The 26,814-nt window shown below is 45.0% G+C and overlaps 1 protein-coding gene across 1 annotated transcript in view; it reads right to left on the bottom strand.

Moving 5' to 3' along the window:
- The window catches only part of ATRN (attractin), a 143,746-nt gene that overhangs the window by 14,307 nt on the left and 102,625 nt on the right, over positions 1–26,814 (bottom strand). The window contains exons 25-27 of the mRNA XM_054391488.1: positions 24,798–24,859; positions 16,284–16,362; positions 1,969–2,076 (exon numbers count right to left, since the gene is read on the bottom strand). Of these exons, the coding sequence (XP_054247463.1) occupies positions 1,969–2,076; positions 16,284–16,362; positions 24,798–24,859 (249 nt within the window). The remainder of the gene's footprint in view (positions 1–1,968; positions 2,077–16,283; positions 16,363–24,797; positions 24,860–26,814) is intronic.

Genomic DNA, 26,814 nt, shown 5'->3' with positions numbered 1-26,814 from the left:
CACCCCTGTAGCAGAAGTACAGAAATCATAAAAACTCTGAAACCCCAAATTACCTGGAGTCAGAAGAAAGTCCACAGGGAACAGAACCACGGAAAGCCTCCAAAAAGAGGTCCCAGAGACAGGTCAGCTTGGCTGCCCAGTCATTCAATTACCATAAACTGCTGAGTGCCTTTGCAAATTTCACTTTACTGGAACAACCACCCCTGACTTCAGAGAAAGGTAACAACTAATTCACATGGATCAGTCACAGGCATCATCCAAGCTCGGGACTAAAGGTCTGGATGACACAGAGTGCCATCTTCTACACAGTGCCCATCCAGAACATGCTGCAAGACACCAACCAAGTGGAAAAAATGTCACAACTTGCCATGAGAAACTATATTGACAAGTAATTATGGAAGAGTTAAAGCTATACAGGCTTAATTACGGCATTTATTGCTCCTAAAGCCATGACTTAGAAAACATTTCTCACCAAACAGAAGTTCTGGGCTCAGACTGTTTTCCTCTGCTTTACAATAATTGAAATACACAGAGGTTTTTTATAGAAGAACAGATCTTTCTCCCTTGCCACAGTAACAGAAAGTGAGAAACTCTGTGCTTGAACTAATGAGAAAGACTTCCAAGAAAGTGAATATGAAATAAAACAAAGCAGCTGCCTCAGACAGGAAACACAAACAAGCGGTGCTCTCAGGTGCTCAATTTCTTCTTCTGGTGTACAAGTCTGCTAAGTCAAAGCACCACATTAAAAAGGTCTTTGAATTCATTAGTCTCCTTTTAAATATGCTTTGCCTAAAAATACAACGTGTTGTGTCTCAGAACATGCCAGACAAGGATCTCTCTGCACTCCTTTGTGTGCATCACAAGAGGTGTTTGAACACAGAGTTACAGTCACAGATACGTTAACGCTATTGCAGCACAGACGTGACTGTAGCCCTGCTTGCTCTGAGGTAGCACAGCAAAATGGTTTCTATTTGCAGCACCTGCAGCCAAATGTTCCACTGTGTGGGGCTGCATTCTTCTCTATCACAAGGCATAAAAACTAACAAGGCAAACAGAAAATGTCAGACCCTAGAGTGTAACTTTTACAGTGAGGGTGGTGAGACACTGGAAGGGGCTGCCTGGGGAGGGTGCAAATGCCCCCTCCCTGGAGGTATCTCTCACAGTCTCACAGTGTATCAGAGGCTGGAAGAGACCCTCAAGAGATCATCAGGTCCAACCTCCCTGCCACAGCAGGATCACTTAGGTCAGTCTGCACAGGAATGCATCCAGGTGGGTTTTGAATGTTTCCAGAGAAGGAGACTCCACAACCCCCCTGGGCAGCCTGCTCCAGTGCTCTGTCACCCTCACTGTAAAGAAGTTTCTCCTCATCTTGAGGTGAAATCTTATGTTCAAGTTTGAACCTGTTGTTCCTTGTCTTATCACTGTGTACCACCAAAAAGAGCCTGGCCCCCTCCACTTGACACCCACCCCTCAGATACCTATACACATTGATCAGATCCCCTCTCAGCCTTCTCTTCTCCAGACTAAACAGCCCCAGGTCTCTCAGTCTCTCTTCACAGGGGAGATGCTTAAGTCCCCTAATCATCCTCGTGGCTCTCTGTTGGATTCTCTCCAGCAGGTCTCTGTCTCTCTTGAACTGGGGAGCCCCAAACTGGACACATATTCCATGTGTTCAAGGCCAGGCTGGAGGCCTCAAGCAGTGGAAGGTGTCCCTGCCCATAGCAGGAGGCTTGGAACTGGATAGCTTTAAGGTCCCTTCCAACCCAAACCATTCTATGATTCTATCAAAACTATTTCCAACCAAAACAAGTCCATGAATGCTGGAATCTGTTTGCCCTCCTGGACCTAAGAGTTTCTTGCCGGTATACAAAATAAAAAAGGATTTGGGATTCTTGCATTAATCACAGTTTAAAACAAAGCATCCATGCTTAATTGTGGCAAGCACCATCCTAAAGCAGCAGCTCTCACCTTTATGCTTCCCCCGATGAGATCTGGTGGCTCTTCATCTGTTTCTAAGGCAACGTTGATGGAGGCGAAGGGGCGACTTGCCATCTGTTGCATCTCACGGAGCAGTTGCTAATTCAATAAACAGAAAAATATTATCATCAGATTGTTCCAACACAGAGATGAACAAGCCCCTTCTATCTGAGAGGTTTTACCAGATCTGATAGGATATCAATGAATAGGGAAAAAATAACCTTCCTGGTGATGTAATGGCCTTAAGGGTGCAGAGAGAGAGCTGTAAATATTCCTGTTACTACAACTTAATAAGTCACTGCGAGCAGAGCTACGTGCACTGACCCATTTGGGAGGGAAAATGCATCTGCTTCAGTCTCCAGAAAGCAGTTACTTACTCTTTAAGCTCTGATATCCTATTTATTTGTCACCACCTGTCTGGAGCATGACAGGATTTGTGGGGACCATTTGAAAATTAAACTGGCAGCGGGCTGTAACTACTGTAAAATTGGGGTTTTTTATAACAGCAGCAGCAAAATGTTGTCAGGCACATATTGAACAATCATCTTTTGGTATTGTTTCTGTTCTGAATACAGCAAATGTATGAAATGGCACAACCCAGCCTTGTTGTGATATGCTTTATGGAAACAGAAAACCTTTTCCTGGGTAAATCTCTGCAAGCCTTCAGGGCACAAGAGATCTTTTTATTGTGCTCTTAAGTTTATTGTGCTCTTAAGCTTATTTATTGTACTCTTAAGCTTATTGTACTCAAGTTTATTACTCTCTTAAGTTTATTGCGCTCTTAAGTACTTTTAAGTGTTATGATGCTGCTCCCTTTTTTAGCACAAACAAAAGACATTTCCTATATGGCTGGGCTGGAAAGAGCCCTTCAGTTTTAGCTGAGCTGCTTTGTGTCTCCAGTGGTTAATCTCTAATATGAACAGCAACCTTCAAGTGGATGCAGAAGCCACAACCCTAACTCCCAGGAGCAATGGGTCTGATGTGACTTGGCACCCCTATTTAATACAGGAAGAGGCAAACACTTTGTACAGCATGTGCAAACCAGCAGTCTTAGCCCTAAGTGCCTAAAACCACTTGCTGAACGTAGCTTTACATGTTTAGTGGTGCCACTTAGCTGCAGCAGTAGTAGTTGTGCTCTGGTTTTAAGCTAGATTGAGGCACCACCAACTGCCCTCTGTACTTCCCACCATTACCACCTACATATTCCCATTAAGGCTGGGCAGTTTGACACCCCAAGCCCTAACTGATCATTTACAGCACTCAAAAAGTGCTGAAGCAAACACCACAAAATGCCCCAAATAACCCAGGAGAATACATTGCCCACACCCAGGACACAGCAGAAAGAAGATGCTGCTGTCCAGTGCATAACTCATTTGGACCAAATCAATCACATCATGGTTTTCTTGACCTCAGAAAAACCTTCTATAGTCTGTTCTTTGCTCAGCCATCTTCCAGTTTTGGAGGGTTGTTGTGCTGGGACAAATGGAAGACTGTCTCTGTAAGCTTGGGGTACAGACAAGGTGGCAGGAAGGTGTGACGGGACCAGTGCAGCTAAGGGGGATATCTAAGTCTCTGTGGCTGTCAGTCTAATAATGAAATACACAAAAGGCAAGTGGCAAAGTTTCACTTCCTTGCTGAAGGGGGAAACAAAGAAAAAGAGGAAAGGAAAAGAAAAGTGGGAAGGAAGGGAAGGAAGGGAAGGAAGGGAAGGAAGGGAAGGAAGGGAAGGAAGGGAAGGAAGGGAAGGAAGGGAAGGAAGGGAAGGAAGGGAAGGAAGGGAAGGAAGGAGGAAGGGAAGGAAGGGAAGGAAGGGAAGGAAGGGAAGGAAGGGAAGGAAGGGAAGGAAGGGAAGGAAGGGAAGGAAGGGAAGGAAGAAAAAGAGGCATTTGAGAGCAGATTGTAGACAGTCACACAGCAACACAACCCAACGGATTCACACAGACAGAGCTGTACTAAGCAAACCTGTGTGCAACTCACACTTGGGTCCAAGAACATGAGGAGTGTTCATATATTTAAAGCACACCAGCAGATTGCAGACGAGAGCAAGTGTGAAACAGATTGCTGGGTTGTTGTTCCTGCAGTTGTCCCCTTCAGCTATCATAAAGAGCTTTGTTTAATAGCTATAAAATCAAAGAACAAGCTGTCCTGATGAAGATGTCCAAGAGACTTACGAACTGAAAGCTATTAGCTCTTTGAAGGAAGTTGAGTTTACTAAAGAAAATGGGCAATTTGGCATCATGACTCCTAGGGAAGTCAATAGTAGCTTCAAGAAACAAGCCCCTGAGGCACAGAGACGTGCTACAAGATGAACAGTAGGAAATGCAGCGCTGACAGCAGCGTTATCGTCTTCATTTCCTGACCTGCCCATGGAAAGCCATCACTCTCGTGCTTGTCCCAAAGACAACATAAGTGGCCAAACCAGGTAAAACCAAACACCTAAGGGAGAGCAGCCTTTTCCTAGAGTCAGTTTCTTGTGTGGCACAAGTCATGGTACAAAGATCCCCCCCAAAAATACGAAGACTAAATCTGAGGAATAGTTGTTCTGTGCCAGAATGTCACTTTTCCCCTCAAGGCAGGCACTGTGCGTGCTTAATCTGTGCATGTCTATAACCTTCAGCATTTGTTTGGTGTGTCAAAACTTTAATTAAAAGGTTTAGCTGTGTTGTGAAGGAGAAACTGTGGCATTTCCCCAGCCAAGACGTTGAGTATGTCATTAGAAATCAGCAGCAGTTAACATCAAGACACCCCGGAACCTGGCTCACCCTCACTCAGAATGATTGGCTTTCTGAGGTTTAATATAATGAACCTCAACTCTCTTTCAAGCAACCCTGTGCCTTCCAGATCACACAATTAATAGGACAGCCTGGGAATATTTGAAATCACTTAGGTCTGAAAAGGCAAAACGTTTGACAGGCTCACAACAAAACACATCCAAAAGTGTGGACTGGAACACACTGCTGGCCTTTAATATTTAAGCAACCACAGACTGGCAGAACCTGCACCACTTTGCCTTTTTTTTTTTTTTTTTCCTGTCTGTTTTTTTCCATTATCAGCAAAAAAACTCCTTCCAAGAAAAATCCCAACTTAAAGCTTAAGTGCAGAATGGAGACTGTTGAAACCACATCTGAAGGTTCTGGTGAAACTAGACACTATGAGAACCTGACAAGAAACAAACTCAACAGCGTACAGTAGAGGAGAAGAGGAGGGAGGTGGGGAACTCATGAATTTCAACAAGGGCAAGTGTAGGCTGCTGCACCTGAAGAGGAACAACCCCCTGCAGCAGTACAGGTGAGGAACTGACCTCCTGGAAAGCAGCACCAGAGGGAAGGACCTGGGAGTGCTGGTGGACAAGAAGTTCACCATGAGCCAGTCGTGCTTTTGTGGCCAAGGCCAATGGTATCCTGGGGTGCATTACGAAGAATGTGGCCAGCAGGTCAAGGAAGGTTCTTCTCCCCCTCTAGTCTGCCCTAAAAGAGGTCACATCTGGAGTATTGGGCCCAGTTCAGGCTCCCCAGTTCAAGAGAGACAGGGGACTACTAAAGAGAGTTCAGCAGAGGCTACAAATATGGTGAGGTTACTGGAGCATCTCTGTGAGGAGGAAAGGCTGAGAGCCCTGGGGCTGTTGAGCCTGGAGAAGAGCAGCTCCAGAGCAGCTCCAGAAGGGATCTGATCAATGCTCAGCAAGAGCTAAAGGGTGGGGGGCAAGAGGATGTGGCCAGACTCTTCTCAGTGGTGCCCAGAGACAGGACAAGGGAGAATAGGCACAAACTGGAACCCAGAAGGTTCCATCTGAACATGAAAAAAACCTTTGGTGTGAGGGTGCTGGAGCCCTGGAACAGGCTTCCTCTCTGGAGAGACTCCAAACCTGCCTGGCCATTGTGATCCTGAGCAACCTGCTGTGGGTGACCCTGCTTGAGCATTGGGCTTGGACTGGATGATCCTCAGAGGTCTTTTCTAGCAGCCTGCTGGATTCACCTGAGAGCAGCCAGGCCCAGAGCTGCAGATCCAGGAGGGAAGGGTGCAGAAATGCAGCGTTTCACCCCGCTGGTTGTTGAAATTCATATGTCTTGAGTAATGGATCATCCAAAATGAAAAGTGTGTTACTGATGGGAGAAAAACCGCCAGAGGAAGCGAGGGGAAACTTTTCATGCAGTAGCAGCGGCTCTCACGCAGAAGAAAAACAGCGGTTGGGGTTAGCAGGTTAATTGACTAATATAACCTATGCTGTGCTTGTGACAAGGGAAGGCCTAGCGTTTTATTCCTGATAATAAAGCAGTCACCAGTCTCTGTGTAACCATCCTGCTCCCATCCATCTCAGCAACTACCCCCTGCAGAGTCTCTTTTATGAGCTCAAGGCCACGGGACCTTTAGGGGCTCTGGTATTTTCCGTCATGAAACAATGCTGGGTTTTCCAAAAGAAAGCCACACATTTGGGACTTTATGTGCTCATAATAGAATCACAGAATCACAGAACAGCTTGTGTTAGAAGGGACCTTTAAAAGTCATCCAGTCCAACCCCCTTGCAGTCAGCAGGGGCATCTGCAACTAGAGCAGGTTGCTCAGAGCCCCAAACAACCTGTCCTAGAATGGTTCCAGGGATGGGGCATCTACCACCTCTTGGGGCATCTTGGACCAGGATCTCACAATCCTCATCCTCAAACATTTCTTCCTTCTCTCCAGTCTGAATCTCCCTCTTTTAGTTTCAAACCATCATTCCCTGCCCTGTCACAACAGGTCCTGATAAAAAGTCTGTCCCCAGCTTTTTCATCATCCTCTTCAAGCACTGAAAGTCCACCAGAAGGTCTCCTTGGAGCCTTCTCTTCTCCAGGCTGAACATCCCCACTCTCTCAGCCTGGCCTCACAGCAGAGGGCTTCCAGCCCTCCCAGCATGGCTGTGGCCTCCCCTGGTCTGCTCCAACAGGTCCCTGTCTGTGCTGTGCTGAGAACTCCAGAGCTGGCCCCAGCACTGCAGGGGGGTCTGAGCAGAGCAGAGCAGAGGGGCAGAATCCCCTCCCCACCCCTGCTGCCCACACTTCAGGGGATCAGCCCAGGACAGGCTCTGGGCTGTGAGTGCTCAGTGCTGGTTCATGTCTAGCTTTTCACCACCAGCACCCCTAAGTCCTTCTCCACAGGGCTGCTCTCCAGACCTTCATCCCTCAGCCTGTGTTGGTACTGGGGTTTACCCTGTCCTAAGTGCAGGACCTTGTGCTTGGCTCATTGAATCCCATGAGACTCACATGGGCCCACTTCTCAATCTTGTCTAAGTCCCTCTGGGTGGCATCCTATCTCTCAGGCATGTCAACTGCACCAGTCAGCTTGGTGTCACCTGCAAACTCGCTGAGGGTGCCCTGGATTCCACTTTGTCATTGATGAAGATGTTAAACAGCACTGGTGCCAGTACAGATCCCTGAGTGACACTATTTGTCACTGAGTTCCATCTGGATCTTGAGCTGTTGACCCCTACCCTCTGGATGCAACCACACAACCAATTCCTTATCCATCGAAGAGTCTACCCATCAGATCCATACCTTTCCAATTTAAACAGAGTAATGCTGTGGGGGATTGAGTCAAAGGCTTTACAGAAGTCCAGAGAGATGACATCCAGAGCTCAATAGAAATATCACAGCCATTATAAAGAATGGCTTCATAAAAAGCCAACTCAACCAACTCGTAATAAACTCCAGCTTTAACAGGAGTATTTCATCTCAATTTTCAACAGAAGGGAAAAGGAAAAAAGTAGAAGCTCAAGCAGGAAAAAGCCATGGGTGTGCTAAGTGAAAAAGGGGCATGGGTGAGCTTCCATTTTAAGGCAAAGAGAAGCAAGCAGGGTCTCACAAGAAAAAGACAAAGCAGCCAGGACATATTCAGGTGGGTATCACAGCAGGAACGTCTGGTTCCATGACACCAGTCTGTGGCTGAAGGGGGTGAACTTTAGTAAGGGGAGCCAGAAATGAGCAATAGTCTTATCAACAGGCTCTCTTTACAGGAAGTTTGTAGATCTAATCCTTCAAAGTATTTCTGAAATTCAGAGCTTTCTGGACCCATGGGTTGTTGTTTTCAGAAGTCCAGCTGCTCTGGGCATCCTCAGGAAATAACAGTTTGCTTTTAGAAGAACTTTTGCTGAAGGTACTTCAACAGAGCAAGAGCCACGGCTCCTTGGCTTTGATGAGACAAGTACAGCTAAAGGTCATCCTTTGAGGAGCCACACTACAGCCTTCAAGGCTGCAAGGAATTTGGAATGGCACTCCACAGCCAAGGCTGTGATCAACCTCCTGCTGAACTGGGTCCCAGTTGCTGTATTTCTGGACCACCATGGAAAAAAAAAGGCAAGCTTCACAAAACCAAGCAAAGCTATCTGCTGTGTCCTCCATGGTGTCCACAGCCAACCAGGAGACTACAAAATCAGCTCTGTGTTTTGAACCACTACTCTCTCTGTAGTGCAAAGATAAACTGGTCCAATGGGCCAGAACCCACAGACCTCAAAACCAACAGTGAGGTCAAAGAAAGCAACAGCTCCAGTCTCATGGAAAGAGGAGAAAGATAAAATAGGATAAGGAAACAATCAACCAGAGTACAAAAGGTTCAAGATACTTAAGAAAAAAAAAGAAGCATTTTGGGGCAGAACAAAGATGTCTCCTTCTTCCTAACCAGTCTTTTAAATAGCATCAGTTCTGCAAAGTTAGTCCTCTTCCATGATCCCTCCAAGGAGCACAGAACACACAATCTAATCAAACACCTAAAGGTCTTGCTGTGTACACCAAGCAAAGGCAACAAAATCCTCCCAGCAAAGCTTATTAGCTCCGACTTGGCCACTTGCTAACTGAAGTCTCAGTGATTCTGTTGAGGTCAGAGGATGGAGAGCACTCCTGTCCATCCAAACCATACTGGGCAGACTGGCTGAACTAGTAGGCAGGCATTCTGAGCTCGTTCCTGCAGATCCTGAACTGCTCTAAGGGCTCCGTTTGAATTCAGCAGGCAGCTCACAGCACTTGTGCACAGGTACATATTTGTGTATGCACATGAAGTGCCAACTACCTACTTCAGGCATGACTGACTTAGAACTGTCTGGAGAACTTGTCCCAGAGCTCTCCTGGAATGACATCTGCCCAAACTGCAGCTTGAAGGCTGCTGACAGCCAGCACGGGAAAGGGCCACCACCTCCTGGGGTCCCCAAGGGCCTTTGGAGAAGGTGCCCTTCCCCGTGGCAATGGCAGCTGGATGGAGCCAGCACTGATGGGTCCTGAGGCATCCCTGTGCATGACTTGGAAGTAACACACGTATATCTTGGTGTGGGAACCGCTGCCTTATGTCAGACTTGCTTGGTGACCTTGGGGGAAAGGGGAGAAGACAACACAGTTACCTACAAAACAAAAAGGGGCACAGCAAGGAAATAAACATCCGAGGCATGAATCCTGCATCAAGATGAGCCCCATTGTCTCAGAAAGAAGTGATTTAGAGCATTTAGCTACAATTACATTAACTGCCATGTAAGTCAACAAACAAACAATTTTCTCTGACACTTCCATCATCACTGAAAATTAAGTTTTTAAGCCCCTAGAGCAGTGCACATATTAATGTTAGCTAATTAGTTTTGTAACTGACTTTGCAGGCGATGTTGAAAGAGAGAGGAGGAGAGAATTAATGTTCAAATGCTTCTCAACAGGCATTTCCACACTTCAAAACTATAACATAACAGAAAGCAAAGCTGCTGGGAAGTTGCCTCATGCTGAAACGACAGAAGATATTTAATTCAGGGCTGATTAAGATAGGTAAGGTATTCATCATAATCATGCCCAGCAGGAGGGCACAGCAAAGCTGACCTTTAGTAAGAAGAGTAAGATATCATTTTGTTTTAAAGGACCAGAAGTATCCAGCCCACGCAGCCAAAAACATAACACTGGTACCAGATAATTACACAATAGCAGAGCACACCTTTGATTGACTGGAGCTCTGCTAGCATAATTACACAACACTGCTTCTCTCCTCCATTTTCCCAAATAGCTAAATTAGATACCTCCACCACCAATTCCTATCATGAAGGGACAGACCTGAGTCCAAAACAAGAGTAGCTTTCAGACACAGGGTTCTTCTCAATGCTTACCTATATCTAAAGGGCAGGGGGCAAGAGGATGGGGCCAGACTCTTTTCAGTGGTGCCCAGTGGGGAACCCAGGAGGTTCCATCTGGACAGCCTGATAGAATCATTTCAGCTGGAAAAGACCTCTAAGATCAGAGACTCCAACTGTTGCCCTACACCACCATGGCCATTAAGCCATCACCCAAAGTGCCATGTCCACATGTTTTTTGAACATCTATAGTGATGATGATTCCACTGCCTCCCTGGGCAGCCTGATCCAATGCCTGACCACTCCTTCTGAAAGGAAATTTTTCCTAATATCCAATCTAACCTTCCGCTGGTGCAGCTTGAGGCCATTTCCTCTCATTCCACCACTTGATACTAGGGAGAGGAGACCAACCCCCACCTCACTACAACCTCTTTTCAAGTAGTTGTAGAGAGCAATGAGGTCTCCCTTCAGCTTCCTCTTCTCCAGACTAAACAACCTGTGAGGGTGCTGGAGAACTAGAACAGGCTGCTCAGAGAGGTTATGGAGTCTCCTTCAGTGCAGACATTCAAAACCCACCTGGATGTGTTCCTGTGTGACCTGCTCAAGGTGATGCTGCTCTGCAGAAAGGTTGGACTGGATGATCCCTAGAGGTCCCTTCCAACCCCTAACATTCTGTGATGTAAAATCATGTAACCAATCATACAGTTTATTTGTTATTGGTTCTGTATCTAAGCTGCTGCTGTTTGAGCTCACAGAGGCTGGATTTGGGATTTATTGCCCAGCACCCATTTCTTCAGGACCTACAGAAACTCATTTGTGTCAAACAACGGACCCTTTTCCTTTGGGACTACAAGATGATGGTATCCTACATGGACTTCCTGAAGCTACAAATGTCAGTTCTAACAGGCCATCTGCACATCCTCCCAGAGATGAGCTCAATTAGGCACAAAGTGACAGCAGCATGCTCAAACCAAACTGGCCCATCGGTGTCCCCCTAGGCTGTAATCTCTTGTCAACATTAATATTCGGGGGTGGTTTTCCTTTTCAGGGCATCTCTTCTTTCTGCTACAAATTCTTCAGTTGGTGACCAAAGCCACACAAATCACTGCAGAGAGCAATGCAGTGTCTGTATTTTGGAAAAAGCCTACAGGCACCATGAGTTGGTTCCCATTCATAGATTTTAAATGTAGGGATAGTGGAAAGTTAACGATTATTGGATCTGACCTCCTGCATCGTTTGAGCCGCTGAACTGCACCATGTGACTGACCTAGAAAAGATCCTGCCAAAAGCACTCAAATTCTGAGAGCACTGTTTCTAAAAACAATAAAATAACTATTGTTGGCATTGCTGCTCTCACCATTAAACAGAGAAAAACAAAACAGCTTTTGACTTTCTTTCCCTTCCAGTTGCAGACACTGGGTGTTCTGCCGTTGGCTGATCATTTAGAAGACCTTCATCCCATCATGCATCTTCTATGATTCCTTTCAATAGACACTAATTTACATCATCAGATCTCAATATGTTCTTCCCTGGATTAAAATGAGTAATTTGTGATGCTTTAGTCTGCAGCTTATCTTCCAGATAACAAATTAATCTTGCAGAGTTTTTCTGTACCATCTGCAACACCCAAGACACAGCGGCCACAGCACTTCAGCGAGGCTTCTGACACTGTCTCCCAGAACATCACGCAGGGGAGATTAGGAGGTGTGGGCTACATGAGTACAGGACAGGTCAGGGCTTGACCTGCTGGAAAGGAGCTCTGAGGAGAAGGACCAAAGAGTCCCTGTGGACAGTAAGATGTCAAAGAGCTAGCAATGTGCCCTCATGGCCAAAAAGGCAAATGGTATCTTGGGGTACAGCAAGAAGACTGTGACCAGCAGGTTGAGGGAGGTTCTCCTCCCAACTCTGGTCTGCCCTGGTGAGGTGACATCTGGAGCACTGGGCACAGTTCTGGGCTCCCCAGTTCAACAGGGACAAGGAACTACTGAAGAGAGTCCAACAGAGGCTATGAAGGTAGTGAAGGGATTGGAGCATCTCTGTGAGGAGGAAAGGCTGAGAGCTCTGAGGCTGTTTAGCCTGGAGATGAGCAGCCCGAGAGGAGATCTGATCAACGCTCAGCAAGAGCTGAAGAGTCAGAGGCAAAAGGATGGGGCCAGACTCTTTCCAGTGGTGCCCAGTGACAAGACAAGGGGCAATGGGCACAAACTGAAATGCAGGAAGTTCCATCTGAACACAAGGAAAATATTCTTTCTTTTGAGGATGACAGAGCCCTGGAGCAGGCTGCCCAGAGAGGTTGTGGAATCTCCTTCTCTGGAGAGATTCCAAACCCACCTGGCCATTGTGATCCTGGGCAACCTGGACTAGATGATGTGCAGAGGTTCCTTCCAACCCCCAGCACACTGGGATTCTGTGACTCTCTAATGCTTACCGACAACACTATGCACTTATTTCACTACTCCACTCACCAGAGCACCTTCATCACAGTCTGAGAGAGAAGGTACGAGAGATTAATTAAATCCTAACAGGTGAGAGCTGCAAGGGGAAGCAAACCAAGGCAGGGCAATAAATAATTCTCAGCTCACATCTCTTGGAAAGTCTTTGTTGTACAAATGAACACAGAAAGCCACCTGCCTAAACAGTATTCAGTGGCCATGGATGTTACAGGGGAAGATGCCAGTGGAAAAAAAAAAAAAAAAAAGGACTACTACATTTAGAATACACTTGGTAGGAAAGAAAGGTTTCAGCAGTGAGGTCAGGAAGGAGAAGGATAATCCCTGCAGTAAATCAATACACAAAACTCATCCTAAATAAGCTAGGCAGTGCACTGAGGAAAAATGTTCAGTGCTGGATAGTCTTGGCAAGAAAGGATGCAAAACACAGACAGTTGTCTGTATGTTGAGGGTGGAATTGAGCTCTAGACACCCAGGTTCAGTTATCTCTAAGTGCTTGGTCTTGATGCTCCCAAGGCATGCCAATGGAGCCTGGAGAGTGATCCAGCTGACCCTCATGTAGACAGTTACACCTGGTTGGCCAAATCACTGCCCATGCTATGTGCTGGAAAGGTTAACAGCAGCTATTCCTTGGTCCAAGTGGTAAAGCAGCAGCTAGTTGAGGGTGAAGAGAACAGGGATTTGGATGCTAGAACAAAACAATAGGAGAGGAAATTCACACCAGCAGATGAGCACACTGAATTTCTAATGCCACCCTCGTCCTCTCTGCATTACTCTCTGTTATCACCTTGACACATTTAACATGTCATTTTCTCAAGACAAGACAGAACGGTTTCCTATCCCTGTTTCCTAATATCATTCACCTCATCCTAAGCCTCCTATAAAAACTGCCTTTTTATTTCTATTATCCCTCTTTAAGATGTCTGAAGATACTTAAACTTTGTGCTCACTGGAGGGGGAATAAACAGACAATTTACAATCCCATCTCCTCCATGCCTGATATGACACAAATTGTTCCCATTATTACTTCAGGTCAAGTTTTATACTCTGTGAGTCCTGAACTTTTGCTTAGTGCTCCAAATGCATTTTCCTACAACCACACATTTGCTACACCAAGTTTGCATACCCAAAAGACCTTCTTAGCCTTAAGGCTGAGGAACATCAGCACTGACATGTGGCAAGCAGTTGGTCAGAAAGGAAAAAAGGAGTCAGGAGATGCTGATGGAAGTTCTGGACCTATGGCACACTGCTTTCCTGGGAAGGTGCAATGCAAACGTATGCTGCTGCTGTTCCCTTAACCTGATACCCCAAGCACAGCTGTACAACTTCTCCCAGCACATTTTCCAAGCAATACTGTCTGAATAATTTTGACTACCAGACCTTTCGACACACTCCCTTTTTCTGTCCAACACATATCTCACATTAAGCTTCAGCTATCAACTTTTCACCCTGCACTGTGATAAGAAGTCAGGCACTTGCCGTGCTTCTATTGGAAGCAGCAGTGATGGATAGCTGGGAATTACCAGCAGATTGCGTTATATTTTACTTACTTTTGGGTTATGATTAGAGAACAGGCACAGAATGACTACAGCACAACACATAGGAGACAGGCAACTCTAACTTGACTACTCCTAAAAGCAGCCCAAACCAGAAAAATATCTTCCTCCTGGGCTCAGCATACATTAATGTAAACCTCACAATATGTTGTCTGAATCGGGTGTCTTGTCACTGCTGCTTAATCATTTTTCCTTCCATCCTGCCTCTGAATTGTCATGTGGTGGAAGGAGGTGGAGGAGGTGGTTTCAAGGCAGTGTGTAAAGATACTAAGGGGCCTGGAGCATCTCTGGCAAAAGCCAGGAATTGGGCAGGAAAAGAACACACTGATGAACTGCCTGACTAACAGCCACACATGTAAACTGAATTTGGACCACGACATGCCAGTGGCTTGCTAGAACTCCAAGTTGGTTGTTTTTTTACCTTGAAACATGCATCAAGACTGAAAGTAATTGAATAGATAGAGCTATTTTTCATTTAGGTCACTGCTGCTGAAGTATTTTACCTGAGCTCCAAAGCACAGTATTTACTTCTCAGTCTATATTCCTTATACATTCCTAGATAACTTGCACCCCAGAAGCCACCAGGGAATGTTATGCTGACTCCAGCTTACTTTCTTGCCAGAAAGGTGAGAAGGAAAACAACCAGCCACCCTAATAAAAATTTATCTACCTTCAGATAATACAGAAAACTTCAAAGACTTACATTATTTCAAAGATTAAGGGTTATCTGCTTGAAAACTACTGATTAGATTATGCATTTGAATTCACAAGTAAGAGCAAAAACATCTGAAGCAGAGAGAGGATGAAGAGGAGAAGAGTTATCAGGCATCAGCCTGCTTTATTACAAGAAAGGTGATCCTCAGATAGAGCACACTGATACTATTCCCATTTCTGCACTGGGAAGTACACCCAGACAGAAATTTTTGGATATGCCAGAAACTGGCACTTGCACAGAATTGCAGCACTGTAAAAATTAATCCCCAGAACAGTGGTGATCAGCTACAACACAGGAATAAACCACCCTTGAACACAACAGTTACACAGCTGGGGTGCCTATGGCTGCCAAGAGCTTTATCCCAGCAGGAGAGCTGGAAGGAAAATCTATGGGAATGGGCAGACTTCACCCTAAAATTCAAAAGCAGGGGAGAAATCCAACTCAATCCTTAGAGAAAAATACCTTAATATACTTAAATACAGAACATGCACATGGCCTCACTTGATTCTAGTCTGATTGCTCTCATTTTGTATGCAAGAGCAACTGCACAAGACAAAGTTCCTAACAATAATCCCAGGTGCAGCTCAGCCCAACCTTTGCTCTGTCTTTGCCTTATACAGGGCTCTGCCTTCCATGGTTTTAGCAGTTACTACAGCAAGAGAACCCCAGGAATGTGTGGTCATCTGCCCTGTGGCACACAGGACTTGGTTCTCTACATAAACACAGCTCTACTAGATATTGGTACAATATTATAGGTGCTGGGGCATGGACAAAGAAGAGGAGCAAAGCTGGTGAAGGGTCTAGAGCACAAGTCTGGTGAGGAGGAAACTGGGGTTGCTCAGCCTGGAAAAAAGGAGGCTGAGGGTAGAGCTTCTGGCTCTCTATAACTCCCTGATAGGAGGTTGGAGCCAGGTAGGGCTGGTCTCTTCTCCCGTGCTGCAAACAAGAAAGTCTAGAAGCTGGTATGGTCTGTGGTTAGTTGAAGGAGAAAGCTGTGGCACTGAAAGTTGCCTTTTTAAGCAGTACACTACAGCTCTTCAAATTGTGGGTGCCTTCTCCCACCTTTCTCTTATGCTACTGTGTTCCAGGGAATTAAAAAACAACCTCTCCCAAAGCTTTTAATTTGAAAATGAGGATTAGCCTTTTTTTAACAGATTAAAAGGGGAGCTAATGCTATTCAGAGGTTCAGTGCTGAACCGCTCTCTTTCGAAGCAGATGTAAAGAATCCCCTCATTGGGGGGAGGTTGTATTTGTGCCTGCCTAGAACCTGAGTTCTGACAACTCAGGACTTTAACCCCCATTTTTTTGTCCTTCACAGGAACTGCAGCATCAGGATACTAAAATAGCATCATTTGTCACTGAAACTGTAATGGAAAGTACACTATTATAAATCCCCAAACAGAGGCATTTATAGATTAGTGGAGCTTATCCTCAACTGAAGGTTAATGCTATGCATTTGTGAATAAATACAACTATAAAAAAGTCATTTAAGAGCCAGCATTCAACTCTGCCATTTCAACCTCTCTGCGTCGCGATGCCCAGCAACTTTGTTTAATCTTCCAAACCACAGCTGCCACCAGGAGCAAAGACAGGAAACAACTGCAAAAGGAAAAAGAAAGAGAAAAATCTTATTGTCCTTGTTCATAACATAACAGCAGCTGAGAAACTCAAGCAAATAAAAAACCTCAACTGAAAGTTCCTAGAATTCTTAGAGGTACTTTGAGGAGAGATAATAGAGCAGAGCAAAGCGTCTGGCGCAGTTCAGTGCTTGTGACACCCCGGGAGGAGCCATGCACCTCTGTCTGCAGAGCAAACCCTGCCACAGGTAGCTCTCTGACCTCTTTATCCATCCCCCAATTTTCACCAGGAAATCAGAACAGTAAGGTCAAAAGATTTAATCAAATTGGAAAAGCCAGCATTGACTATCTTGGGTGGTATTTCAGGTGAGAGGATAACCTGAAAGAGTGAAAGCCTTGAGAGGAGAGAAAAATAGATGATTTTTTTCTCTTCCCCAATGACAAAAATAAGATAAAGTGTAGAGGATTCTTTATAGCTGGCTGTTGCAGAACTGTAGGCATTTCTTGATTTCCCCAAATCTACATTGCTTTCCTTAATTCTGAAGAGCAGAAAAAGCTGAGCAGATTTATCAACACTAGAGAGAATGCAAAGCAGCAGATTTAACAAAAAAGCAGTTAGAATAATAAAAAGAATAATAAAAGTCAACTTTTATCAACAGTTATGATCTTATCATGTTGAATACTTAATGAGTAACTTCAAGGCACACAGGCTTTCCAAGATGAAGAATTTCCCTTTTGTACATCTGAACCTCAGTGAAAGCCTCTCTTCTCAAGTGCTGCACTGATGTGTAGGAGAAAGTCTCCAAACCTCCCTTCCCATGCTCTAGAGGATATTTAAAGAGAGTGCTTAAAGGAAGATGAACCAGAATAGATGATTTATTTCCTAACATGAGGAAAAACCTCTTTGCTGGGAGGGTGCTGGAGCCCTGGAGCAGGTTGCCCAGAGAGGTTGTGGAGTCTCCTTCTCTGGAGAGATTCCAAACCCACCTGGACACTGTGACCCTGGGCAAGCTGATCTGGTGACCTTGCTTTAGCAGGGGGGTTGGACTGGATGATCTCCAGAGATCCCTTCCATGCTGGGATTGTGTGAAGGCTGCCCAGGGCACTGGTGGAGTCCCCATCCCTGCAGGGACTGAAAAGCCATGCAGATGTGATGCTGAAGGACACTGTCTGGTGGTGACACATGGGCACCATGTGATGCACCCTAATTATTCTTCAAGCTCAGATATGTACAGAAATGTGTTTTACTATCCTGTAGTAGATGCTATTAAAAGATGTGCACTTGCCTGACTTCAGCATTAAAACATCTGCACAGCTTTTGAAGGCTCCTACAGTGCTTATTTCTTGATAAATTCGAGCAGGATCACAGGGAGATTTGTTTGGCCTTTTGCATTTTTAAGAGGTCCATATTCCAAATCACTTCCCCCACGCTTCCTCTAAATATTAAAATCTGCCATTATTTCACTGCCAGAGCCTGCCCATTCTTCTGCAAACACTAATAGTTCAGACAAGCATTTTTAATGGCTGGTTTATTTTCCTTTTTGAGAGGTACTGGATTATTACTGACTTTTGCAGTAAAAAATCCACTGTGTCCCTATTAAGGTAAAGAGTATACATTAAATCTTTAGTGCCTGTTTTGGTAAGGAACATGCATTATTGAGGATTTCATACCTTCAGCTTTCCCTTCCTTTCCTGAAGCTCCTAGCTGCTGCATTAAGTGATAGCAGACTAACCATAGCACCTGGAAAGAGAATCCCTCTCCTGGACAGGGTCACGTTTAGATTAGATGGATTTTTGTTCAGGCCACACTTGAACAGGCACGAGTGAATGATGGACTAGCAGAAATTTTGAGTGCCCACATTTGTCTTGGGGCTTCCCCAGGGCATGAATGCTACCACACTCACTCAATGGCTTTGGTAAGCTCTTTTTCTTCTTTTAAGCTCCTTTTTTTTTTTTCCCCTTAAAGAAGCCTAAATCAACATTTGCTTTGTCACTGAGATGCAAAGAGCACTGTGCTCCCCAAAGAGCAAATGAAACAATAACCTTTACAGTCAGGGTGGGCAGACACTAACAGCTTGTCCAGGGAGGTCGTGGATGCTCCCTCCCTGGAGGTGTTTAAGGAGAGGTTGGAAGAGGCCTTGAGCAATCTGGTCTAGTGAAAGGTGTCCCTGCCAATGCTAGGGGTGTTGGAACTAGGTGGTCTTTAAGGTCTCTTCCAACCCAAACCATTCTACACATCTATGAATCTATGCATGCAAAACCAGCACAGCCAAACATGAGCTACATCTGTGCTCTGCTTTGTTTGCAGTAGCATTTTCACATCACCATACAAATCCAAGGTGGAAATAAAACAAAACCTTGAGGGCAGCAGGAGAAGTGTTCCTGGCTCCACATTTAATGTAACCATGAAAACAACAATATTCAAAACATCTGCAGGAGTCCCCAGGACATGCTGCCAAAGCACAACACCTGCCAGGCAATTGCCTTGACGTCATGACTCCAGTGAGAAGTTTCATCTGAGGATAAAGCTTTTTAGATGCAAGTCATGGGCAGCAGCTACTGCCATGGCTTATCCTAGACTAACTCCTCAACACCCCTTTGTTTGGGGAAAGGAGATGGAAATCAGAGGGCAAAAGTAAAAGGTCAGATGCTTCATCAATCTCCAGCACCCATGTCAGAGATTTGCCTTCAGGAGGAGCTTCTCAGGAGGTCAAGCACACAGATGAAAGCTGCTTTGTGCTGTGCACAACCAGCAAAGTCAGTGCAATCTCCTCCTTTCTGGAGGTCACCCTTACAGGACATGTGTGCTCCATGGATCCATCAAAGAGCACCAGAAACACACACACTGAAATGAAGACATGTGTCAAAACATGCTGATGAAAATGGCTTCACTGCAGGACATTTGACCCCAAGGAGTTGTGAAAGTCAGGTCTGGACCTCTTCTGTTTTGGTTAATTTAAAAACAGCATCTCCCCACATATTCATTCACTCCCTTGAGAAGCTTAGAGGAGAGAACCAAGAGGATCATGCTCATCCTTATATTAAATCCCCTTTCCAAAAGGCAACATTGTACATGTCTGTGCACACCAAGAGTCTTTCAAGGGTTTCTCTACCATGTCCCACTTCTGGCACCTCAGCCAAGCCCTCCCAAAGGGAGTGCAGAGAGAAATTAACAATTAAGGACCAGTAAAAACTCATCTTAAGAGCTCACCACAGTCCCCTGTGTCTCAGAGGAACAGCACCATACATCTTTGGACTGTCACAAGGAGGCAGCAAATACCCACAAAAGCTGGAAAACCACTGAGGAAATCTCTTCTCCCCCTCTCACTATAACCCCTTGGCAGCACCTGGGGAGCAATAAAGGACAGTGCCTGCTTGCTGGGCTGGGGTTCCCACCTGCTGCAAGAGCCCTGGGGGCAGAGCAAAGTCAAGATCTATCTGCTGGGTTTGCTCAGCCTAAAACACCCTGAAATAAGCTAAAAGGACCTGTCCTCACGTTGGTAGCTTTAAAGAAGCTTTTTTTCCATACCTTCTCTTGGAAAGCAACTCTAAGTATGGAAGTGGAGGAAAGAAACAGCTGTGCGGAACGAGAGCTGTGTTGGAAAATGATTTGGAGGGGAAGTCCATGGTTGGTAGAGTCCTGGGCAAATGCCATACTCTGCCCTGCTTTCTCCAGAACAGCCTCAGTGACCTCTCTGTCAGTGATGAATATCCATCTCCAAATGGCTTTAAAAATAAACCTTCGCTTCAGGACTAGTTTTACCTTCTCCTTTTCCTTCTTTCTCCTCTAAAAATATGACCTTACGAAGAGCCTCCTTTATTCCTCAGATCCACTGGTCATTCAAATCTCCTATCACCCAGCCCTATCCAACCAGCTAGACCATGGCACCAAGCGCCTCATCCAGGCTTCTCTTGAACATCTCCAGGGATGGTGACTCCACCACCTCCCTGGGCTGCACATTCCAATGGGCAATCTCTCTCTCTGGGAACAACTTCCTTCTAACACCCAGCCTATACCTCCCCTGGCACAGCTTGAGACTGTGTCCTCTTGTTCTGCTGCTGGTTGCCTGAGAGAAGAGCCCAACCCCCACCTGTCTACAACCTCCCTTCAGGTAGTTGTAGACAGCAATGAGGTCTCCCCTGAGCCTCCTCTTCTCCAGGCTAAACAGTCCCAGCTCCCTCAGCTGCTCCTCATAGGGTTTGTGTTCCAGGCCCCTCCCCAGCTTCAGTGCCCTTCCCTGGACACGTTCCAGTACCTCAACATCTCCCTTGAATTGAGGGGCCCAGAACTGGACACTGCATTTCATTATAGATTGCAGCTTTGCTTGTAAAATACAGCCTCATTTGCTTCTGAACTGAGCTAATCTGGAGTTGGTACTGTGGCAGGGGAATTTCAGCCCACCACACTACAATACCACTCCAGCTATCCTTAAAAGCTCTTTTTTTCATTTTTAAATGGCTGGAAACCTCCATCAGCACTTTGATATGAGGCATCCATCTCCTGCACTAGGGCCCAATTATTAAACTCTCCTATCACGTTTGTCAACATCAGAATTGCTAGTAAAAAAATGGCACTTTTAAGGGCCAGAATATACAGCAGCCTCAATACTAATATGTTTTAACACATATAGGTCAGTTAATGATTTCAGAAAGCACTGTGATGATTACTAGAAACACATCCCAAATTATTTTGATGAATTGGAAGCTATCTAAAGCGCTATTTGGAAGTAAATTTTAATATGCTGGGAGAGTTATAGGGCAACGTTTTGTAAGTACTCGAGGCATTAAACCTCAAAATAATTGGAAGAAGGCCCTAACATCCTGCCTGCAGCCAGCCAACCTGCCTTTCTGTAAGTCTTTTACACCCTGTAGGGCTCCACAGCTTCTTTGGCAGGAAGCTCTGGCTTCAGTTGTGGTCAATTCACACTTCTGATGTTTTAGGGAAGTTTGTTGGTCGCTACCTCCACCTGCTCATTTTGGGTTGTTCCTCTAAGGAAGAGGAATGGCAGCAGTGATGTGCTGTGACCTTGCTGCCACTAGGTCTTCTCCTGGCTAGCTGCATGACAACTGCTTTACAGCCAGCCAGGACACAAGCCATGCTTTCAGCTCTTGTTTTGCTCTTGCTTAATGTCCTTACACATCTTTATTTCCTTCAAACTGCTCTTAACAGTTCTGTTAGAAACCCCTCCAGAGCCAACCAGTAAACCAGAAAAGCTTAGAAGAAATACAGATGTACTTTCTGCTTTTCAATGTAAGGATCACTGGTGAGCAGTACCAGTTTAGCAAGCCAAATATTCAAACCAGCAGATATTTTCATATCTTCTGCGTGCAAAAGCACACTGGTGAAATGCCCTTTGTCAGCAGGTGTGGTGGCATTCTCAATTTTTTTTTTTTTTTTGTTTGGAAGACAAGGAAGCAGAGATACTAACAAAATGTTTACTACTGACTGCCAAAATAGGTCAAATCACCTCCTGAAAGGCAACAGCAAGGTGTGTAAATTAAAGAGATCTGCTACAAAAAGCAGAGGAGGAAACAAAAAGCAAGCCACAATTTGCTTACAGTCGATTCAGCTCTGCAAAGGTTAACAATGGTCAGAAAATCATTTCAGCTGCAGCTGCAATGCTAATGCAGCATTAATGACACCATAACTTCACCCTTCCACCTAACCGTTACCCACTGACATTTGCTTAGCTTAAAATAAACCCTTAACGTGTTGTTAGATAAAATAATGCTAACATACAGCCCCACACCTGCCTTCCTGCTCAACACTGACTCTTGAAGGAGCTGCAGGAGCATCCTGGCCTGTACAACAGTGTGGCCAGCAGGACCAGGGCAGGGATTGTACCCCGTACTCAGCACTGGTGAGGCCACAGTTTTGGGCCACTCACTCCAAAGAAGGACATTGGGGTGCTGGAGTGTGACCAAAGAAGGACAACAAAGCTGGTGAAGGGTCTGGGAGCAGAAGTCTTGTGAGGAGCAGCTGAGGGAAGTGGGGTTGTTCAGAAAAGGAGACTGAGGGGAGACCTCCTCACTCTCTACAACTCCCTGAAAGGAGGTTGGAGCCAGGTGAGGGTTGGTCTCTTCTCCCAAGGAACAAGTTGTACCAGAGGAGGTTTATGTTGGCCATGAGGAACAATTTTTTTCCCCCAAAGGTTTGTCAAGCCCTGGAATAGGCTGCCCAGGGCAGTGGTGGAGAGATTCAAAGGACATTTTTGAGTGAAAGGTGGCCTGCATCTCCAAGGTGGCTTTACCAACGGTCTTCAGGCTTTGCAGAAAGCATTTTCATCGCCTCAGTTTGATGTGAAACTTTTCAGCCAATCCTATCTCATTAACATCACAGGGGGCTATCAGACATCACTTATTTATGGCCTAAATTGGATCCAACTGGAATGAAGAAAGGCACCCTAGAGCACTAGAAATGCAAACGTTTCGATCGTTGCCCCTACAAGCAGCAGAGATGGATCCTGCTGTTCCAACCCACTGGTTGCTGAGTGAGTTACAGTGACTGCAGATGGAAACACTGGGAGAGGAACTCAGCAGTAGTTACAGCTAAAGAATGGGAGAATTTTTTATGCATTATAAATGCTTACTTGGCAAACACCAATAAACTGTCTTCTCCTAAATACACATCTTCTTATTGCTCTGGCATGTTAAACAACACAGCAACATTAACTTCTCAAGGAGATCCATGGGATAGCAGCGAAGGAGTGAAGGAAAACTGCTGTTGGCTATCTTCCATCTGCCTAACTATTCACAAAATCTAAGTGTGGTGGGGATTAGAAAGGACCTTTGGGGATCATCCAGTCCAACCCACTGCTAAAGCAGGTCACCCACAGGAGGCTGCCCAAGATCATAATACCCAGGTGGGTTTAGAATCTCTCCAGAGGAGACTCCACAATCTCTCTGGGCGGCCTGCTCAAGGGCTCCAGCACCCTGGAGTTTCTCCTCTGTTCGGATGGAACCTCCTGGGTTCCAGTTTGTGCCCATTGCCCCTTGTCCTACCACTGGGCACCACTGAAAAGAGCTTGGCCCCATCCTGTTGACTCTTTATAAACTTAAAAGCACTGAGAAGATCCCCTCTCAGTCTCCTCTATTTTGGGCTTGCATTTTCAGCTGTATGTGCTCACTCATCTATCATGCACGTATCTTCTGCTTCAACCTGTGATTCTCTTCCAGTCATAGAGCTGGAGGAATCCCTCATATTGCAGTTTCAAACTCTCATATGCAGGTGGATCTGGGTCAGTAAAGAACTGATGAATAGCTTTTAAGGCCCAGATTACTCTTGTGCCATCAAAAAGGAACTGAAGAACCAAGTGCCTCCCTACTCATTCTCCTTTTAAGTAATTATCCTGCCACAAAGATCTTTAGGGCAGACGTTGACCACACTGGATTCAGCCTAACAAATGCTTAAGTCTGACCCTGGAGTAAACACTTAATTTGCATCAATGGCAGCAAGGTGGTGGTTCAAGCATGTTGTTTACATGGGATTATATTAAAGCACACTCCACTCTGGTACTGCCACACACTTAAATAAATTATCTAAACCACTTGTTTGAAGGACCCATCTGGAACTCCTTGCTTTAATTAAATTCAGCATGGAATCTAAAGCAAGATATTATTCCCATTGCTCATGTTAAAATGGATACAACACTGCCTGCTTTAAAAGAGGATGGAGGATCTGCAGTGCTGTTTACTCCAGGTATATCCCTCCTGAGGGAGTTCTTATCAATCAAGTATTGGTTTATATTTGTGGAGTATTAACAGCTCCTGAAACAGAGGCTGACACACAAGATTTGAAAGCTGAAAACTGGCCTGTGATGCTGGGGGGAGACATTTAATTTCTTTGTTAGGGCTATGCTTTCTTGGAGGATGGAAGAGAAAACAAGTACTGAAATCATCAGGTCGTTTCACACTAAGAAATGAACTTTCCCAAGTAGTTCCTGAAGGCCAAAAAGGGCATTTGGCTTCAATTGTGTTGAAGTGTGTGTATGTGTTCAACTTGACATGTTTTCAGAGCTCAATCTAAAACCAAAAGGTGCTACCTGGGGAGTCTGATATCAGTCCAAGCTTCACTCAGTCTGCAATGAGCCCATGTTTAGCTCTTGGCTGATTTGTGGCTGATGGTGTGTGATTATCTGCACTGGCTGTAAGTCATCCATTCGATCCATGATGTGGTAACTCAGATGATGTCTTCTACATCATTTTAAAAGCAGCTTCTCCATTTCAAAAAGCCTCCCCCACCTCCAACCTCCTCTTCCCTTCATGCACAGCACAAGATTCATTTGCAAAGATGGACAGAGAGTTTTCTTAACATATTCCCTACCAAAATACTTTAAACATAGCAGAGATTTCCATTTTCTAGGCTATGATGCAAGACATTAAAGTTAAAAACCCAAAGGCTACAGCGAAGAACAAAACCCAAAGAAGAAACATTTAATTATCTGAAATGGAAAGTACCTGAAAAATGTCACAAAGAACTGCACCAGGTCCATAAAGTTGCTGTGCTGTGAGAATGCAATCTGCAAAAGAAAAACAAATGCTTTCTATTACTCACTGCTCAGTAAACTGCACTCAGGATGCTGTTGGGATCAAAAAAGTACAATGAAATGGATCTTTACTCAATGAACATTATCAAACACTGCTTTGAAAAAGCTCTGAAATACTGTGAGGGGAAAGAAAACAAACCATAACCTTATGTTCTATCATGTTAAATGATAAAATCATAGACCCAAAAAAATATCTGAACAGGGAACATCTCTCCCAACAACGTTTAAGGAATTGCCTTCGGTGTATTTTAACTACCTTGGAGGAAAAAAAACCAAAAAACCACAAAACCCAAATTCAAAAAGTCAGAACACAAGACATTTCATAAAGATCAGATTGGAGCACCTCTAATTATTGTGTCCACACAGCAACCCAAATACAGCATTTCAAGGCTCAGAATGCATGCTCCTCCTCATGATTTACACACCAACATCTCCTTGGGTAACCAACTTACAGGAAGAGTAGCAAAGAGGCATGAAAGGCAGAAGGTAATAGATGCTGTAAAAACAGCTATGGCATTCACCCTACCTCCCTTCCCTGCAATCCCCTCAAACTTTAGGGGAAAGTGAAAAACAAGTGAGTATTTCAGACAATGAAGAAATCAGAGGGAAGAAGTCAACGAAGCTGGGAGGTGGTTAGAGAGAGAAGGAAAGATTAAGTTAAAAATAAGGGAGCAGAGGGAGGCAAGTCAACAGCAGAGCAACTTCTGCAAGAGCAGGGATCAGGAGTTTCTTTCCAGGTACCTCCTATTTCCCCTGACTATCAATCACAGCACCACAACAGGCTATTAACTCTTTCATGAAGTAACAGAATTGATTTCAAAATGTCACTTACAAAAGATTTCAGGGCTATACAATTCACTTAAGGCATGATTTGCTCTTTTTCTTTTCCTTAATAAACTGCACGTTGTGCTGCCTTTAGCACAAACACAAATCTCCCCTCCCAGCAACAGTCACATTCCACAGATCATGAATAGAGGCATAACAAGTTATTGCTTGGATTTCTGTTGCTCAAAAGCACCTTCCATTATCATATTTGCTTTTAATATTCATTGTAACTTGCTACAGAAGCTGAACAAACTAATTTTCTTGTAAATATATTGCAATGTTCTGAAGTTGAAAGCCCCTTTACAGCACATAACTCCTGCTTCACTGAAAAGCTGACTTGAAACCTGCAGACCAGATGCTTGTGATGCCTGCAAAAGACAAGAGAACACAGTTCCTTGCTGATTTTTTCCTTGTAAAGTGTTTCCCAATAGCTTTTTGATTAGAAAAAGTCACTGAGTAGGACTTCACTTTTTATTTTAACTCAGTGTATGGTAACTGAGGTGGCTTTATATTCACAGAACTGCTCCACCTCAACATGAGGAAAAACTCTTTCAGTGCGAGGGTGCTGGAGCACTGCAGCAGACTGCCCACAGACGCTGTGGAGTCTCCTCTAGGGACTGTCAAGATCCATATGGATGCATTCCTTTGTGACCTGCCTTAGGTGACTCTGCTTTGGCAGGGGGGTTGGACTCAAAGGTCTCTGGAGGTCCCTTCCAACCCCTACCATTCTATGATTGGTCGTGTGAGGTGTCCCTGCCCATGGCAGGGGGGTTGGAACTGGATGATCCTCGAGGTCCCTTCCAACCCTGACTGATTCTATGATTCTGGAATGTCTTTAAGGCAAAGAGGTTTCTGGCTAAAAATACCCAGCACCCAGCCTGGATTTATGCCTGGGATTGGCCCAACCCAGATGCTGGACCTTGCACTTGGACTTGTTGAACTTCATGCAGTTTTCACTGGGCCAGACCACTGCAGGCAACCATTAGGACCAGATTCTGTGATGGAAAACAATGAGAAGACACTCTGCTCTTTTTAAAAAAAGGACAGATTCTGTGGCAGATTAATGAGGTTGCAAACTCATCTCTCAGCCTTTACCAGAGGAG

The sequence above is a fragment of the Indicator indicator genome, chromosome 23 (genome assembly GCF_027791375.1).
Source record: "Indicator indicator isolate 239-I01 chromosome 23, UM_Iind_1.1, whole genome shotgun sequence".
NCBI lineage: Eukaryota > Metazoa > Chordata > Aves > Piciformes > Indicatoridae > Indicator > Indicator indicator.
Note: the sequence above shows the minus strand (reverse complement) of the source record. Positions and strands in the feature narration are given on the sequence as shown.